The following is a 19,869-nucleotide window of genomic DNA, read 5'->3' on the forward strand; positions in this document are numbered from 1 at the left end:
TTATTAAGAAGGTTTATTTGTTTGTATTTTCTCCAACCACTCACTTTTATTTGTTTTATGTTTACTTTAACATATTGCAACACGTTGCGAGCGTGTTCTGCCCATCTTCATGCATTTGTGCATATATAAAATTGTTACTTAAAACTAAATTGTCTTAAGCTAAATTAACATAGAACTCTTTGGTTACTGTTCGCTGATGGAGTGGCTGGCGGTGTATTTGGATGGAGGGGTCTAGCAGTGACCGGAAATGGATGTTAAGTGTTGTCTTCTGCAGGCGTGGAGCTATCTCACGTTGTTTACTATGACTATAGCCCTAATCACATTAATGTGACAATCACCAATCTTCGATGTCAGCGTGCAATAACCACTCACCGACGGCAGGTGCTAGCACTAGCAGTGGAGGCTATATAAAGCATGCCAAGTGGGAGGGGGGCGGAGGGGGGAGGGGGTGGAGGCCGGACATTGTCGTTGTTGTAATGAGGAAACAGAGCAATTTTCCGACGTCCAAATGGGCATGATCATTTGCTGCCAGGACAAGGGTGGAAGCATTTCCGAAATGGCTAAGTTTGTAATCTAATCGCATGTTGCCATAGGTAAAGTATCTCGTGCAAGCCAAAATGGCGCTATCCAAAACTAGAGCCGAGACAACTGCGGTGCAGCATGGGCTACAGATGTCAGGGTGAACGACGTCTGTGGAGATGTGCACGGGCGAAAAGACGTGCAAGAGTTGAGCAGCTGACCATCCAGATGAACCAAGAGGCTACCAATAGTGTCTCCTTAACGACTGTTCAGTTAACGTAGCTGCAGATGGACCTCCGCAACAGACGCTTGGGTCATGCACCCATGTTGACTTCTGTTCATCGGTGACGAAGCCTGGAATTTTCACGCCAATAACGCTACTGGACGTCCTCTGAGTGACGACAGGTGGCCTTTTCTCATTAATTACGTTTTATGCTCCATCAGACAGACGGTCTGTGGCGTGTACGGAGTGAAATGTCTGAAAGCAAACACTCTGTAACAATCGTCGGAAGGTTCCACGCCGGAGATGAGAGCATTATGGTCTGGGGAATGTCTTCTTGGCATTTCCTGGGTGATCTCATTCTGGAAGGCACAATGGATCAATACAAGTATGTATCTCTCGTTGGGGACCGTGTTCATCCCTACAGGCAGTTTGGTTTTCTTTGCATGATGACGTCTACCAGCAGGACAATACAACGTGGCACACAACTCGCAATGTATGTGAATGGTCCAGAGAGCACCAAGATTAATTTACCGTACTCCCCTAGCCACCAAACTCACCGCATTGAAACCCAGTCAAGAATCTGTGTGGTCTCCTTTTTGGGGTTTTTCGCGCCATGCATCCTCAGCCGAGAAACTTAACGCAGCTGGCCACGGGACTGGAGTCGACATGGTTCCACAACCCTGATAATACCTTAAAAAACTCACTGATTCTCTTTCTGCACCTGTCGCAGCGGTCCGTGCTGCAAAATGAGGTTATTCAGGCTTTTGACAAGTCGTCACATTAATATGACTGGACCGTACAGTTGCGTATTATGTACGTACAATGTCAACAATTATTCTTGATAATATTCACAAACATTGTGTTGCTGACAACACACACTGCCGTGGCAAACTAAAAGGAGGAGAACGCTCGCTTCAGCGTTGAAACATCGAAGTTAGTGATAAAACAGAAGGCCTTATGAATCTAAAAATGGCTCTGAGCACTATAGGACTTAACTTCTAAGGTCATCAGTCCCCTAGAACTTAGAACTACTTAAACATAACTAACCTAAGGACATCACAAACATCCATGCCCGAGGCAGGATTTGAACCTGCGACCGTAGCGGCCGTGCGGTTCCAGACTGTAGCGCCTAGAACTGCTCGGCCACTCTGGCCGGCTCCTTATGAATCTAATACATCACAATACACAATAGTATTCCTCATATGAACACAATGAGCTCGTAAAAACGTAAGGGCATAATCGTTAGGCTGTCACCTTCTCATTGCAATTTCAATCCAATAGAACTGATAAGGGCCTAAAATATAGACTGTGTTACTAGCAACAATATAAAATTCTCTGCCTCTTGTCGAGTCACTCACAACTGACCAATCCCAAGTGTCAATAAGCGATCTTGATGAAATTTGGTGAGTGTGAACAGGGGGGGCAAGTAGTGCAATACGCCTTTTTTTGCCAATTTCACTTTTGAGTGGTGAAACACTTTCGGAAAGAAATTTGGAATTTCGGGTTTAGAGCGAATGTCATCGAAACGATAAGTTGATATGTAATTAATGTTGTCGAAAACTGTATAATCAGCTTTCGAAATTTTGTAAAATACCTCACCGGCATTAATTCATTTTGAAAAATGAAAACTTCAGTTACAAGACAGATTAGAGAAGCTTTTAAGCTACATATATATCCCTGTATAGTAAAGCTGGGTTTGGAAATACCAATAAAGCTAAAATGAATACATGGTACAGTTCTACCAGAAACACTAAAAACAGTCCGTCGTCGTAGATGGAGTAGTTTGCTGGATTGGGCAAGCTGAATGAAATGTAAGATTACGAATCGGTTCCTCACGGGAAGTGGCGATACCTCTGCGCGCCTCCGTGTGTTCCGCCCAAATGGCACTTCTCAAGTTATTTTGAGCGCACTGTTCTACTAACCGTGTTACGCTGTGGCACTAAAAGTCACCTCTACAAATTGTTACAATTCGTGGTTTCTGTTAATTAGTACTAAAAGAACCGAAACACGTATTAAGCTCATCGGATTCCATAATCGCACAGCATGATCAGGCAAATACCATATTCAAGACACCAGCCAGATTCTCACACACTCGTAAGCATTTCTTCACGGTTCACAGGCTATCAGGGTGTTACTTGCACCACAATGTGCTTTAAAGTTCAGCAGTGCTTATCTACTTATCTTTTACACCTACCAAAGTTGAACTTAGATTCCGTGTTTTCTAAAGTTTCTCTTCTGCAAAACCAACGCTAATAGTGCACCTGGACACTCGTATTTTTGTTAAATCTTTCTAGTATAGTTAGCAATCTTGTGAGCCCTGGAATCACGTCAAGACGGGACTATGTCACATTTTCCACTGTGGCACGAACATCAGTAAGCTGCCAGAACGCATTATGTAGTATACTGTCTCACTATTTGAAACTTGTTAATGGATGCTTGACATCCGAAACTGGTCATCAACAAATTATAATGTGCAAGTGATATTGTATACCATTTCCTCCGTCGACATATGTTGTCAGAAGCAACAACGAGTTAACAAAATGTATCTGCACTCATATCCTCCGCCGGTACCGAAATCACAAAAAACCGCGTTCAGCTAGATGTCCATGGATTTGAGAACGCATCAACTAGTTTTATCACAAAAAGTCTGAATAGTATTAAATTACTAAGGGCTTGAATATAGCACCAAAACTAAAATCTGCGTGTTACCTCCTACGTACAGAAGAAACCCGCAGTGAAGATGAAATGGGTACTGTCTTATCTTTAGCAGTCTTCTTCATACACGTATTCCTACAATACAGAGCCATCTAGCAGTTCCGGTAACTTTGTAGTACAAGTGCATCTCAACAGTTGTATCTCGTTCATCTAAAAGCACTGTCGTCTTCATTCATATGCTAAACGGGTACTTGGAAGTGTACTAGGTAAGTGCGTGGCAAACTCTGTCCTTGAAAAGATATTCTGCTTGTAGCCACAGCCACAGAAGAGTTACATCCTATTAGAAACACTTCTACAAACTTTGGGCACATTATTTTACCTTAAAACAAGAAACATATGGCTGAAAACACATCGTATTTGAGTTATTGGTGAAAGAACATTTTGCCGAGTTCTCAAGCCAGAAAACCGGAACTAATGATCAAAACGCCATATGACAGCTTACGATTGTCGGATCATAGACAGTGCACCCTTTCAAACACCCGTGGACGGTGTCGACTGACTTCGCATACTGTATGACACGTTAGTAAAGCGTCTTTGTATTAGGAATGTCTGCTGCACAAATAAATTGTGTAAGTCGGCCCTTCACATGTGAAGGGAACGTTCAGACTACACAACTGATCCTCTAGCAAATCTGAAGAGCGTTATGAATAAAATTCTTGCAGATAACAGTGGTAAGATGTAATGGGATGATGCATAGATCTACAGCTACATGTACATCCTCACGTATGATTTTTGAACTTCTGTGAATTTCATGACAGAGCGTACGTCACTCCATACCGGTTGTTACGCCTTTTTCCCGTTCCATTCACGCGTGGAGCGCGGAAAAATGATTGTTTCAGTGCCTCAGTGTGTCCTGTAATTAATCTAATCTTATCCTCACGATCCATATGGGAGCGATTTGTAGAGATTGTAGTACATTCCTAGAGTCATCATTTACAGCCAGTTCTTGAAACTTTGTTAGCAGACTTTCTCAGGACAGTTTCCACCTATCTTCAACAGTCTGCCAGGTGAGTTCTTTCAGCGTCCCTGTGACACTCTCCTGCGGGTCAAACAAACATGTGACCATTTGTGCTGCCCTTCTCTGTATACGTCTAGTATCCTCTGTTAGCCGTATTTGGTACGAATCCCACACATCTGAGCAATGTTCGAGCATGGGTCACGCAAGTGATTTCTAAGCAATCTCCTTTGCAGACTGATTGCGTTTCCCCATTATTCTAACAGTAAATCGAAGTCTACCACCTGCTTCACTCACAATTGAGCCTATGTGATCATCCCATTTCACATCCCTACTAAGTGTTTCTCCCAGGCACAAATGACGGAAGCCGGCCGCGGTGGTCTCGCGGTTCTAGGCGCGCAGTCCGGAACCGTGCGACTGCTACGGTCGCAGGTTCGAATCCTGCCTCGGGCATGGATGTGTGTGATGTCCTTAGGTTAGTTAGGTTTAAGTAGTTCTAAGTTCTAGGGGACTGATGACCACAGCAGTTGAGTCCCATAGTGCTCAGAGCCATTTTGAACAAATGACGGAAGATCGATGATATTTAGTTTTTGTGGATGTTTTATTAAACTACAAACTAATGACTAAACGAGACAGTTTGTTCTGCTTGTTTCTAACAATCATTTTTAATAGAATGATGGAGCAGTTTTCAGTGCATCACGAGTGCTACCTACGTCTCTCAAAAAATGTGTGTAATATGCTTATTATTTGTATATCACTTGATTGCTGGAATTAGAGTTTTCATTTCTGAACTGCCAGAAGCCAGGAACTGGAAGACTGACAATGCTTTGTGTGTGTGACCACTGCCGCTAATAATAATAATAATACCATGTAGGTCCTACAACAGTGTAGTAGCCATTACACAGTTACTGCTGTGGATTAGTTCGTTTTTTGTTGCGAAGTGAATTGTGAAGCAATTTTGGATCAATTGTGTGAACTGTTTATAACTCGCAGAAGGCATTATCAGAAGATATTTAAACACATGTGTGTATATGTCTACAATTTACTGTCATAGATGCACGACACAAAGAACGAAACATATGTGTAGTGGGTAGATCATGTGAAGAAGATTATGTTCATACATTCGTTTCACAAGCTGTAGTCTCCACCACATTGTGTCAAACGTTAATGTTAGTATTTAAAATATGTAATTATTCCCAACTAATGTAATGAGCATTGTCTCCTTGGGAAATAGTGATAACGGTAATAATCTTTTAAAAGTAACTTAATTTCGTGACCGAAACGCAATCGAACCCTTTTGCTTTTACCCCTGAGAAAATTGCATATACCACTAAGGTGGCAATTACCCCCAGGTTGGGAACCACTGCTATAATAGAAAAAAAATATGAATATGAGCGCAAGTCTGGCAAGTTATGTTGAGGAACGCTATCCATTTTTACTTACTTCTTCCATTATACCATGTCCAGCCCAGCAGTAGATGAATATCTGAAGAGCTGGGATCGGTAGAAAGAGGATGTTTTCGATCACTCCACCATCATCTGGATTCTGAAATGAGAAAACGTTTCATCCTGATTGGTGTCGGGAAATGAATGAGCGGTGGATCACCAGCTTTGCAAATTGTGCTTCAATGTTTGTACAGTCTATGCAGTGACGTTACTGTTTACAATATGAAATAACTTCTTTGCAAGAGTGTATGAACAAAACCGTACTTTACACAAAGGATGAACAGCAAGAAATTACACTGCTTCTGAAGGATTAGCCTTGTATTCGGGAAGATGGAGGCTTAATACCATCCGGCTATACTGATTAAACGTAGCTGCAACATGAACTGACGAAGGATGCTTGCGAACATATTGAAAAACATTTGCAGCCTGTAAAATTCTGAATGGACTGCTGAGGAAAAAGTCACTGACTGGAAGCAAGCTGACTTCATTATTCCAATATTGCATGTTTTGGACGTACATTTGATTTATGTTTTGTTCTTTTGCCGGATATGTCCAACAACCTTGTCAACGCTGTCCACAGATAAACAAAAACTACTAATACTACCACTAATTCTTCTAGATAACGGTCGTAAAGGCAGCGTGGACGAAATTAGTTTTAGTTGCAATGGACGTACAGAGTGTCCTGTAAGACAGAACTAACTAATAAATTATTATTATTATTATTATTATTACTTACGAAAGTGGAAGCAACTGTAAATAAAAAATGTAACTTGAAAGGAAATGGGAAATTCTGAGCAACTTGCGAGTAAAACTGCCCATGCTTCCACCGTACACAAACTATGCTATAAGTCGAATATTTTTCATGTCATCTACCCGTAAATCATAGCCCTTTCTTTCCATTATCAATGATCAATTGTGAGCTGAATTATTCATTCATTTTACAGTGTCACTCGTGCAATGTAGAAAGGTATATTACAGAACATGCAGCTTCCATGCAAACACATTATATTGCTATGCTTCTGTGCTATGCTACGTCATAGTCGACAATTTCTGTGAAGTATTTAGTTAATACTCTCCCCTGTTCATTCGTGACTAACACACGTGTTCCCTGTTGTTTCCACTTTAGTTCATTTAGACATTCCGAATGAGAAATGCTCGTATGGTAGAAGACTCCATAACAACGGTTTTACTTTACAAAACGTATCGTTACAGGCATTCCCTCTTTGCTTCCATTTAAAAGAGATCCTAGAACCAAAAGAAAGTGGAACATATTCAGCGAATCGTTCTTGCACACTTGCTCCCTGTTATACATACACATTGCACCGAGTGCAAATGGTCAATTGTTCTGTAGTTTGCTAATGAGCCGTTCTCCTGTTTCTTCCACATGTTCAACAATTCATTTGGTGAGATAACTGAATGCCCTTTCAAATTCCAACAACTCTTAGACTGACAAACCACCAACCACCCGCATCCACGATTCAGAATGTGATGCAAATTTTGCAATTACAAATTACAAAAAATCCTCAAAGAAACTTAACAACACACAAACTTCTGTCGTTTACGCTCTAGAAAATCAGGTAGAAAGTCGTACTTCACTGGTATCCTATTTAAACTCAAAATTCAGTTGGTACCCCCCCCCCCCCCCCCCCAGAATGCAAATTCTGTATCTTCATGAGGACATCGTATGTAACAGCTCTAAAGTGGAATTTATTACAAGTAAAACTTAATTTCATACGATGTTTAACAATTTGTATGAGGCAATATAATTCGATAACTAAGTTGTATATCCTGAAGTCGTGAAACTTTCATTATCTTACGCGAATGGGTTAGAAGAAACGTATTTTCATTTAAAATTACGTTGCACCTATTATTTTAGCTTGCATGGAAATAAACACACGAGTACATTTGAATAAATAGGAAATAAGGCCAAAAGAACTAGTATGAACATAGTAAACAAGTAAATAAACGTTGAGCGCTACCAAAACTACGGTTCGATAGTTTAGGTACACTACGTGAACGATGTAGGAAATGGTAGGATTATGGGTAGTATTAGTGGAATTGGTAGGGAAAGCAACATGAATGAACGTGTAAGAGAGACAACGAGAGCCGGCGACTTCTCTTTGAAAATTTTGTTTTTTTTTTGGGTCGTTTGTTTTGCATATAATTAGAACAACACGTCATTCAGTGTTAGCCCTTACATTATATAAATTGCATTTTATAAGCAATTAAAGTTAGTTGATCGCTTCTGCACTTTTATATACCCAATGAAATTGATACAAGTAAAGTTTATATAAAAATGTATAATTATTGTTATTATTTTGTATTCAATAGAACTTTCTTCATCATGATCAAAGCCAAGAGTTTCCTGTTATTATTCATAAATGCGAAAGTTCTTGTTTTGCAGTTTTTATTTAATTTCACCTTTTTGTTGAAGAAATTGCGTTTTATAGTGCTACATAATAAATATGTGTTGTTTTCTTTACTTTTACAACAACGTCCCTCTTTTTTCACGTAACAAATCAAAAATTTTGGAATGAAAACAGAATTAAACGTTGACAGTTTCAGTTTTGCTGTAAATACTGTTTATTCTTAAGTAAAAGACAGGAGGGTGACTATGTAGAACAAAAATGTTTCCTAGGTTTCCCAGCTCTTTACACATCCTCACTCAATTTCTAGAGTTTCGCCGCTTTTGATTTTTAGGGGAAGCTAGAAAGACACTGATCGTATACACAAAGAAAACAATCGTTATGATGTAACGCCCCATAGGTATGCAACACAACTAACGTACCCATTACACTGGGACACCTTAACTGACCAAAACCACTAGGGAAGCTAACGTAGTCTACGCTTACTTATGGTAGTCATTCTGCACCGAGACTCCGATGCGTTAACTCCCTTGTAGTCACGGAGCGTATTTTACTTCGAGTTGTTTATCTAGTGTTTCTCAGTCACTTGTGTTCATGCTAAGTTGTGAGGAAACCTAAATTCTTCTTGGGCGACACGTTGATAATGTGCAACAGTTAGCACAAGAGCCACGTAAAGTTATTCTAAACACGGAGAGTTGGGCGAACGAGGAGGGCGGCTGCCCAGCTCCTTTACTGACAGCCGTGTGTCTTTCGACGGCAGGCCAGCAGCCACTGCACTCAGCGGTCGCGGAGGCCATGGAAGTTCTCAGCGATCATCCCAGCCCAGTGCTTCGGGTGCCGTGCAGAAGCGGATCTCGGAGTATGAGGAAGAACAGAAGAGAGACGAACGAGCAGCAATCGCCGTGGAGCAGTACAACAACCAAATAAGGGAAGTAGCCAGCTTATCGCAGCAGTGCGTAGATAACGCTTTGGCAGTAGAGAGCCACGCAGCTGTAGACTCATCCCTGAACCTGTACTTGCCGAGCTCTTCTAGTGTTGCACAGACTCGTGATACAAACAATGCTGTTCCCTTCCGTCGGTCCGTTTATGCAATGAATAAAAATAAACGTTATCGAGACAATGACATTGGCCCTTTCTGTACATATGTGGAAAGACGTACAGGAAATGGTTACAGGTTGCATCAGATGGCAATTGGAAAGCTTGTGTACACAACAAACTCAGAATGTAGGCAAGACATTACGAATATCTTATCAATAGTGAAAGGGTCCTGTAGCCACCTTTATTAGTCCGGTAGCCCACTTTCACTAGCATTTCTCTTTCTTTTCCTTGTTTCTCTTTTTTCATAACTCTCATAGTGGTGTGACTGAATGAATGTGGTTGTGCGTCACGTTGCTAGACGGTGGCGTAGTCTGCTGCAGAAAGTCTGCGATAGTTTGGCATGTTTGGGTTTTCCGGGCCACGCGGAGCGTGGAAGAGGCTGGAGAAGAAAAAGGGAGGCAGTCTGCCGCCGGTACGGGAAGCGTCCACAGCTGTGCTCCAGTCGAAGAAGGGTGAGTTAGACTGACCGCTTGGCGCGTTGTTACTAGGCGAGAGGAGAGCTGTTACCTTTTAATCTCGCTTTTCAACTCTGAAAGATTGCTTTGCCTTGTCGCAGCAAGGAATGCGAAACTTTGGCAGATTTTTCTTTTAGTAAATTTCTATAGCAGACTTGGCTCCGCCGGAAGAGCGCCACACAAAGGTGTCGATGAGAAGTGAGCACTCGCTTCTGAATGAATGTCTGTTTGCCTTCAGCTGTGCCTGGATAAGCTTTCATTTTTCTAAATATTAATAGCTTTGCCTTCTCGTAAATTTTTCTTGCTATATGTGTCTTTCGTCCGTGGGGAGCCAACCACGGGGTTGAAAATTAGAGTTTGTTGGGCTACCGTCATCACTGACTGTCCGATCTTATGTTTGTTTTAAAAAATATTAATTGTTCACGATTGCGTGATGTGATTTTGTTGCAACTTGGCCACGATACCTAGAAATTGCGTCTCCACAAACCACGTGGTCACGCGGGTCTACTGCGAAACGTGTACCGTTTCACGAGTTATTACGATCATTTATCAGGCAACAGCAGTTGTATGAATGATTCACACCAATGATTTTAGGTGTAGATTATAACGGTGAATGTATCGATGTTTTTTTTAATGTTTTAGGAATTAATGTTATCAGGAATTGTGTACATGCCTCACATCCATATCTTAGGAATAAATGATTTTATCCACAATTTTCTCTTGTATTCGGAGGTTACGGTTTAGCACCTAAGCCACTCACCAAGCGCCTTTCCCGTGAGCACATCCAACGCGTTTCCTTACGTGCAGGTCCAGTGATTAGTTTCCCCTTTTATTTTAAAACAAATGCTTTAGATTAAGTCTTATTTTCAGGTGTGTTGCTGGGAGCTGGTCTTATGCACAGTGTTCATGCATTTTCTATTTTATTTTAAATGTTTGATTTTCGTGAACAGTGCCCGGGCAATACTATTAATTACATCGCATCCCCTATGAGCGATATCACAACGTATGCATTTTTATGAGTTTTTGGTCTGTGATCAAATTAATTTATTTTCCGACTCGGCCGAACCTTTGATTAGTTTTATGATTAGAGTCGGCGGCGACCCTAATCTTAACGTAATAACCCGTAGAAACAGGTTAGTTACAATAGGACGGAGCAGCATCAAAATTGATCTTAACTCTACCAGAACAGCTAACTTACTGGTATTTTCAGCTCACCAATACAAAGTCACGTCATCACGCGCCAGGGTGTAAGCAGAAAAGTTGACAATAGCTTAAATGAGGAGGAACCCATGCATGTGATAGTTTCACCCTATGAAGTCTTATATGGCAGGCGCATGTCCAAAAAAAGGAAATAAAGCACGGAATTATCACTATCGCACCATTTGGCTCGTTTGTGGTTCAGTTTGCTATGAAAGTACTGGCAGACTCCGTTTCAATTTGCATGACGCGTTGCCCAGTGGATACATATTGTGCGGCGACGTTTTAACTGTCTCAGATTTAATCATGTAAACACCAGTGCTGCTCAGCCATAATATGCGGCAAATGTGGTGGAAATCATGCGCTAGTCGACTGCCCCACCAGTCAGCCGCGGTGTTTACATCGCAACAGGCGCACGAGGCGGTAAACCGGGAGTGACCAGAGTACCCGCGGCAGAGGTAAGTTAAGGAAGTCGCTGCTAGGCAAGGCGTCACTTTCGTGGAAGCCGAGACGGCTATCTCATATAGACTGTGTGCCGAAGCAGTGCACTCTCCTCCACCCCTGCGTGATGGTCGCGCCTTCCCAGCTCTGCCGGCTCAGCCGCACAGATACACAGCCACAAAGCAGCGACGCCAGGCCGCTCGCCCCGCGCACACACCCCCGATGGACCACGTCACCACCTCTGCACTCGAACACCCTGCCAATGGGACCGATCCGCAGCAAACCGCACCCACCGCAACACCACCATGTCGCTGAACGGCTCTTGTAACGAAAGTTCCACTCCGGGGTCCGCAGCTCGTGGTCGTGCGGTAGCGTTCTCGCTTCCCACGCCCGAGTTCAAATGGTTCAAATGGCTCTGAGCACTATGGGGCTCAACTGCTGTGGTCATAAGTCCCCTAGAACTTAGAACTACTTAAACCTAACTAACCTAAGGACAGCACACAACACCCAGCCATCACGAGGCAGAGAAAATCCCTGACCCCGCCGGGAATCGAACCCGGGAACCCGGGCGTGGGAAGCGAGAACGCTACCGCACGACCACGAGATGCGGGCCACACCCGAGTTCCCGGGTTCGATTCCCGGCGGGTTCAGGGATTTTCTCTGCCTCGTGATGACTGGGTGTTGTGTGCTGTCCTTAGGTTAGTTAGCTTTAAGTAGTTGTAAGTTCTAGGGGACTGATGACCATAGATGTTAAGTCCCATAGTGCTCAGAGCCAGAGCCATTCCGGGGATAGAAACAGGCAGACCGTCCGTTCCGGAGTCACTCACATTGCAAGACAAACTTTTCAATCTTATCACACAGATCATGCACGAATCAAAAAGACAGCACAAGGACCAGTCAATTCCACAGCAATACGCCAGATGTTACTGGAAATTGTGACTCAGCAAAATGGCGATTAACGCCAGGACAGTCATTTCCAAGAGAGAAACCCCGCAAACAGAATTACTTTCACAAGACATACACATTGCAGCTATCCCAGAAACGTGGTTTAAACCACATTCATTGTCCTCGCTCCAAGGTTTCCAGATTTTTGGGGAAGACATACACGACGAAAAACGCAGAGTTCGTTAGATCTTCGTTTCCTGCTTCTGCTAGATACGTCGACCACACGCAAATGGCTTTTAGGCTCTAGCGATGTGCACTCGCTTCAAGACTTCACACCTCTCCATAGTGGCACTATACTGCCCTCCAAGAAGATAATCGAAACTGATGAGTGGCACACATTGGTTAATCAGCTCGACCCCCTCTCCTGTTGACTTCAATGCGTACCATACGACCTGTGGATGCGAGATAGACGGTAGATATGGAGCAGCTGTTTTGGACATTACAGAAGAATTCAATTTATTTATTCTGAACAACTATTGCCCAACTCTCATCCCACCGCCTTGAAGACGCTCGTCTGCAATAGATAACACCATATGTTCTTCGAATATCTCCTAAGAATTTAAGTGGGAGATCTGCTACTGCCCGCTGGGGTCTGATCATTTTGTTATTCGAATAATATCATAAACGATATTGAACCAACTACATACATGCCGTCACCAAAATGGAACACATCCAAAACAGACTGGGAGGCGTATAAAACATACATCAAGGAACATCTTGAAGCAGGTTTACTGCACGGACCCGCAGACAAACGTTACAGTCTGGTCATTCCCCTAACAAATAGGGCGGCCGTATTTTCCAAATGCCAAGTCAAACCGATCCGAAGGCCGAAAGATCTTTCAGTTCCATGATGGATTCAAGACTGTTCAAGACAAGTTCCCAAATGAAAGTTAACTTACAGCATCTATAAAAGAGAACACACCTGGGCGAATTTTCTCAAATACCAACAGGTGGCCGCCGCTACCAGACTGTTTTTGAAGCAGAGAAAAAAAAAAACAGTCTTGTATACTCACCAGAGAAACTCCGTTGTCATCGGTTTGGTCCACCATATGCAAATTCAGGAACAAATCTCCATTGAGTAAAGGTTTACATGGCTGGCTTGATGACTTCCTGCAAATTGTCATGGCCCCATCGGTCATCCCTGAATCACTGCCAACCTCGGATGCCACTTCTCCCTCGTCCCTGGGATGGAGGCAGTCCTTACTGACTCCATTTCTATTCAGAGAACTGCGGAACATCTTAAAAGGTACCAGCAGTGCTTTTCCAGGATTTGACGACATCCACTAGAAAATGCCAGACAATTTGCTGGACGAAGCCTCACACATATTGCTCGACATCTGCAATCATTGTGGAAACTAGGCACTTACGTAATTAATTGTTCCCATACTCAAGCCTGGCAAAGACCCTGATTTGGGCAGTTCATACCCTCCTATAAATGTTTCTACTTGCATGTTTAAAACGTTAGAAAGGATCATGAAGCACCGTTTGGAAGCGTGGTTTGAGAGGAATTCATTGAGTGTGACCAGGTAAAAATAGCATCTACAACGAGGCAGACACATGTTGGCTTGGTTCCTGCTTTCACGCTGTATGATCGGCCCCAACTGCTCTGTCAAGAGGGTCAATATGGAGCTAGAGCAGCTGCTTCAGGCGGCTACTTTGTCAGGCACAGGTTTGGTTCTTGTTGATGCTATTGGTAGGTGGGTCTTCACAAGACATGGCCTGCATGTCAATAGGAAAGGGAAGGATAAACTGGCTGGGATGATAGCAAAATCTTTAGGGGGGGGGGGGGGAGGGGGGAACTGAAACTCATGGGAGTACTTTTTTAGGCTAAGATCAGTGTTCAATCATCAATCATCCAACATAGATTGAAATTAAGCTTAATGAGAAGTTCAGACAGTCAGGTACTACAGATGTTAAAATATCACAAGATTCTCATAACAGTGCAGAAAAAATAATGTTAGTATGTCACAAGATTCTCATAAAAGCACAGTGAAAATTAAAGTTAGGACACTACTGGCCATTAAAATTGCTATACCACGAAGATTACGTGCTACATACGTGAAATTTAACCGCCAGGAAGAACATCTTGTGATATGCAAATGATTACCTTTTCAGAGCATTCACACAAGGTTAGCGCCGGTGGCGACACATACAAGGTGCTGACATGAGGAAAGTTTCCAACCGATTTCTCATACACAAGCAGCAGTTGACCGGCGTTGCCTGGTGAATCGTTGTTGTGATGCCTCGTGTAAGGGGAAGAAATGCGTACCATCACGTTTCTGACTTTGATAAAGGTCGGATTGTAGCCTATCGCGACTGCGATTTATCGTATCGCGACATTGCTGCTTGCGTTGGTCGAGATCCAATGACTGTTAGCAGAATATGGAATCGGTGGGTTCAGGAGGGCAATATGAAACGCCGTGCTGGATCCCAACGGCCTCGTATCACTAGCAGTCGAGATGACAGGCATCTTATCCGCATGGCTGTAACGGATTGTGCAGCCACGTCTCGATCCCTGAGTCAACAGATGGGGACGCTTGCAAGACAACCATCTGCACGAGCAGTTTGACGACGTTTGCAGCAGCATGGACTATCAGCTCGGAGACCATGGCTGCGGTTACTCTTGACGCTGCATCACAGACAGGAGCGCCTACGATGGTGTACTCAACGACGAACCTGGGTGCACGAAAAGCAAAACGTCATTTTTTCGGATGAATCCAGGTTCTGTTTACAGCATCATGATGGTCGCATCCGTGTTTGGCGACATAGTGGTTGACACACTGTGACGTCGCAACTAGTGCGCGATCGCCCATTTGTCTATTAGAAGCTTTACTTCAGAATGTATTTGGGCTGCAATGTAAGCCGGTACAGTATAATACGGTCAGTAACGGACGAGTTGTGTCCTGCAGACTGACGTCACGACCGTCTGTTGCAGCTGTGCGTGTGAAAGCAGTGGAGTAGCGCTGGCAGGCCAACTACATTATACGAAACTAAAAATATTAACAACTAATAAAGGAATAACCTGAGGAACGTCATATTTGATGTATATCCTTCTGTTGTGAAAACAAACAATATGTCGAAGTCTGAGATCAAAAATACACTCCTGGAAATTGAAATAAGAACACCGTGAATTCATTGTCCCAGGAAGGGGAAACTTTATTGACACATTCCTGGGGTCAGATACATCACATGATCACACTGACAGAACCACAGGCACATAGACACAGGCAACAGAGCATGCACAATGTCGGCACTAGTACAGTGTATATCCACCTTTCGCAGCAATGCAGGCTGCTATTCTCCCATGGAGACGATCGTAGAGATGCTGGATGTAGTCCTGTGGAACGGCTTGCCATGCCATTTCCACCTGGCGCCTCAGTTGGACCAGCGTTCGTGCTGGACGTGCAGACCGCGTGAGACGACGCTTCATCCAGTCCCAAACATGCTCAATGGGGGACAGATCCGGAGATCTTGCTGGCCAGGGTAGTTGACTTACACCTTCTAGAGCACGTTGGGTGGCACGGGATACATGCGGACGTGCATTGTCCTGTTGGAACAGCAAGTTCCCTTGCCGGTCTAGGAATGGTAGAACGATGGGTTCGATCACGGTTTGGATGTACCGTGCACTATTTAGTGTCCCCTCGACGATCACCAGTGGTGTACGGCCAGTGTAGGAGATCGCTCCCCACACCATGATGCCGGGTGTTGGCCCTGTGTGCCTAGGTCGAATGCAGTCCTGATTGTGGCGCTCACCTGCACGGCGCCAAACACGCATACGACCATCATTGGCACCAAGGCAGAAGCGACTCTCATCGCTGAAGACGACACGTCTCCATTCGTCCCTCCATTCACGCCTGTCGCGACACCACTGGAGGCGGGCTGCACGATGTTGGGGCGTGAGCGGAAGACGGCCTAACGGTGTGCGGGACCGTAGCCCAGCTTCATGGAGACGGTTGCGAATGGTCCTCGCCGATACCCCAGGAGCAACAGTGTCCCTAATTTGCTGGGAATTGGCGGTGCGGTCCCCTACGGCACTGCGTAGGATCCTACGGTCTTGGCGTGCATCCGCGCGTCGCTGCGGTCCGGTCCCAGGTCGACGGGCACGTGCACCTTCCGCCGACCACTGGCGACAACATCGATGTACTGTGGAGACCTCACGCCCCACGTGTTGAGCAATTCGGCGGTACGTCCACCCGGCCTCCCGCATGCCCACTATACGCCCTCGCTCAAAGTCCAACTGCACATACGGTTCACGTCCACGCTGTCGCGGCATGCTACCAGTGTTATGGACTGCGATGGAGCTCCGTATGCCACGGCAAACTGGCTGACACTGATGGCGGCGGTGCACAAATGCTGCGCAGCTAGCGCCATTCGACGGCCAACACCGCGGTTCCTGGTGTGTCCGCTGTGCCGTGCGTGTGATCATTGCTTGTACAGCCCTCTCGCAGTGTCCGGAGCAAGTATGGTGGGTCTGACACACCGGTGTCAATGTATTCTTTTTTCCATTTCCAGGAGTGTAGTTGTATTTTGGAAGTTAGTAAAATTTCATAAAAAAACGTAATTTTCCGACAGTAAAGAATTTAAATAAACACAGTGTTGTAATAGTTCACCTTCAGTGACTATGTATGGTGATCTGATAACACTCCCAGTGTTCATATATAAATTTGGAAAGTTTTTAGTTTCAGAAAACCTCTGTGACTTTTCTATAATAATAATTTCAAGAATTCTAAGTAAATATGTGTATTGTGTGTTAGGGTGCATGTGAATGAGGATGCGCGCGTGCGAGTATGTGGGACCTTCGGCATTATTAAAAATCATTCATGTAATTATCTACAGGAACTGGCAAGTGTTCCAACTATGTAACGTGGGCACGAATCCACTAGTGGTTCCCCTACTAGTGAACGTCGGATGTCCAAGTATGTATGCTTATGTATAAGACAGCCAGAACATTCGCGACTACATAATAAATTTCCAGGTATAGAGTAAAGCTTATAGTTCATTTTGTTTTGTTTATTTAATCAGAGAGTTTTGTGTTACTAAATTTGATGACGTCAATGAACCTAGAGAAGTTGTTGGTGCTTGCCGCGCCCTAGAAGTGAGTTCTCATTGGTCGTAAATACTGACAGCCAATGAGAAGCGAGACGGTTGGCCGCCTAGCGAGGAGATATAGTTTTGAGTGTGGGAGAGTGAGGGGGGAGTCGCGAGCCAGCTTTGATTGGAGGCGGTTATGCTGGATGTGACTTTTCGCATTATGTGTAAGATGAAGTCTTGGGATGACTTCCGCGTTATGGTCCAGTGTTAATGGTATCTGGTAGTGACCAGAAACTGTTTATGAAAACTTTAGAGTGTTGTGATAATTCGTTCCGACGAAAATCGCGAGTGAACTTTGAATTATATAGCGTGGCGGTACTGAGTATATACTTACTTGAGTATTTTATGTGGAGCATTAACTTTTACTAAAGACAACCACTGAATATCGTGTGCAGAAGTAATTGGCCGATCATTGACTGTGTTACAAGTAATTGGTTTCGGAATTTGGGAAGGTAAAAGTTCTGGCTGTTTTAGGTATGGTGATAACTGTGAGCAGAAACTTTAGTAATTTTCGTAAATGTGGGCTGATGCTCTTGCTTAACGGCAATAAAGATCTATTGAAGGTTTAAATTTGAACTTCATGCTTAAAGTACGAGTGACATCCCCTTTCCGAATCATTTCCTTAAAGTACATAGAAAATTTTCAGCAAATTTTACTTATAGCGGCCTCTGGCGTGTAGCTATGAGGTTACAGTTTCCTCAACACTGCTTTTCTGTGATCTCGTAAGTGGCTGCAGTCAGGAGTTTACGTGCGAAGATCTACCGCTGTAAAGAGGTAGGTGAACAAAAATTATAAAAAAAATTGCATTGCAGCAGCAAAATATAATCCGTTGCAATTGGTGCATCGCACGCACGCACGCACGTAAAAATCCGTCGCAGCACATTGGAAGTATGTATTCGTCATCGCCATCCTGGCGTATCACCCAACGTGATGGTATGGGGTGCCATTGGTTACACGTCTCGGTCACCTCTTGTTCGCATTGACGGCACTTTGAACAGTGGACGTTACATTTCAGATGTGTTACGACCCGTTTCTCTACCCTTCATTTGATCCCTGCGAAACCCTAAATTTCAGCAGGATAATGCATGACTGCATGTTGAAGGTCCTGTACCGGCCTTTCTGGATACAGAAAATGTTCGACTGCTGCCCTGGCCAGCACATTCTTCAGATCTCTCACCAATTGAAAACGTCTGGTCAATGATGGCCGAGCAGCTGGCTTGTCACCATACACCAGTCACTACTCTTGATGAACTGTGGTTCAAATGGTTCAAATGGCTCTGAGCACTATGGGACTCAACTGCTGAGGTTAATAGTCCCCTAGAACTTAGAACTACTTAAACCTAACTAACCTAAGGACATCACAAACATCCATGCCCGAGGCAGGATTCGAACCTGCGACTGTAGCGGTCTTGCGGTTCCAGACTGCAGCGCCTTTAACCGCACGGCCACTTCGGCCGGCAACTGTGGTATCGTGTTGAAGCTGCATGGGCAGCAATACCTGTACACGCCATCCAAGGTCTGTTTGACTCAATGCCCAGGCGTATCAAGGCCGTTATTACGGCCAGAGGTGGTTGTTCTGGGATCTTATTTCTCAGGATCTATGCACCCAAATTCTGTGAAAATGTAATCACATGTCAGTTCTAGTATAATATATTTGTCCAATGAATACCCGTTAATAATCTGCATTTCTTCTTAGTGTAGCAATTTTAATGGCCAGTAGTGTATATTGCATAAGAATATCAGGGGACTGAAAAACAAAGTAGATGAAGTTCCTGTTTGTTTAGAATATTTAGACACTGAGGGTGGGATATATGTACTATGCCTGTCTGAACATCATATAGTCACAGGTATGGAAATGGTAACTATGGGTGCTATCTGTCAGACAGAGGAAAGCAAGTTATTGTTTTGGGGATTTCAATGTATATTTTCTGAAAGAGTGCGATAGAAAGCTTAATCTTGAAGTATTACTTGGTTCTTTCATTTGACATCAGTTATTGATTTTCCTACTCGGATGGTACAGGAAACCACTCAGATAGATAATGTTTTCATAGACCAAGATAAATTTACTCAAATAAAAACTTGTACTGTTAAGAATGGTCTGTCTGATCATGATGCACAGATAGTTACAGTATATGACATAGTTCCATACAGTAATCCAAAACAGTCCTCCAAAATAGTGCATTGAATTAACGATTTAACAATGGAAAATTTTAAGGAAAGCTTGCAACAGTTAGACAGGGAACGTGATGCTAATCTAAAATTTAACCTATTTCATGATACCTTTGTGAGTATATTTGAAAACAGATTTCCTAAGAAAACAGTGAAATATAATTGTAATAAACCATGTAAAAAGCCATAGCTTACTAAAGGGATAAAAATATCTTGTAAACAGAAAAGGGAAATGTAGCTTATAGCTAGG

The 19,869-nt window shown here is 43.5% G+C and overlaps 1 protein-coding gene across 1 annotated transcript in view; it reads right to left on the reverse strand.

The window, feature by feature from the left end:
* Window positions 1-19,869, reverse strand: part of LOC126236516 (odorant receptor Or2-like) — a 113,842-nt gene that overhangs the window by 24,665 nt on the left and 69,308 nt on the right. The window contains exon 4 of the mRNA XM_049945885.1: window positions 5,856-5,957. Within this exon, the coding sequence (XP_049801842.1) occupies window positions 5,856-5,957 (102 nt within the window). The remainder of the gene's footprint in view (window positions 1-5,855; window positions 5,958-19,869) is intronic.

Source organism: Schistocerca nitens, chromosome 1 (genome assembly GCF_023898315.1).
Source record: "Schistocerca nitens isolate TAMUIC-IGC-003100 chromosome 1, iqSchNite1.1, whole genome shotgun sequence".
NCBI lineage: Eukaryota > Metazoa > Arthropoda > Insecta > Orthoptera > Acrididae > Schistocerca > Schistocerca nitens.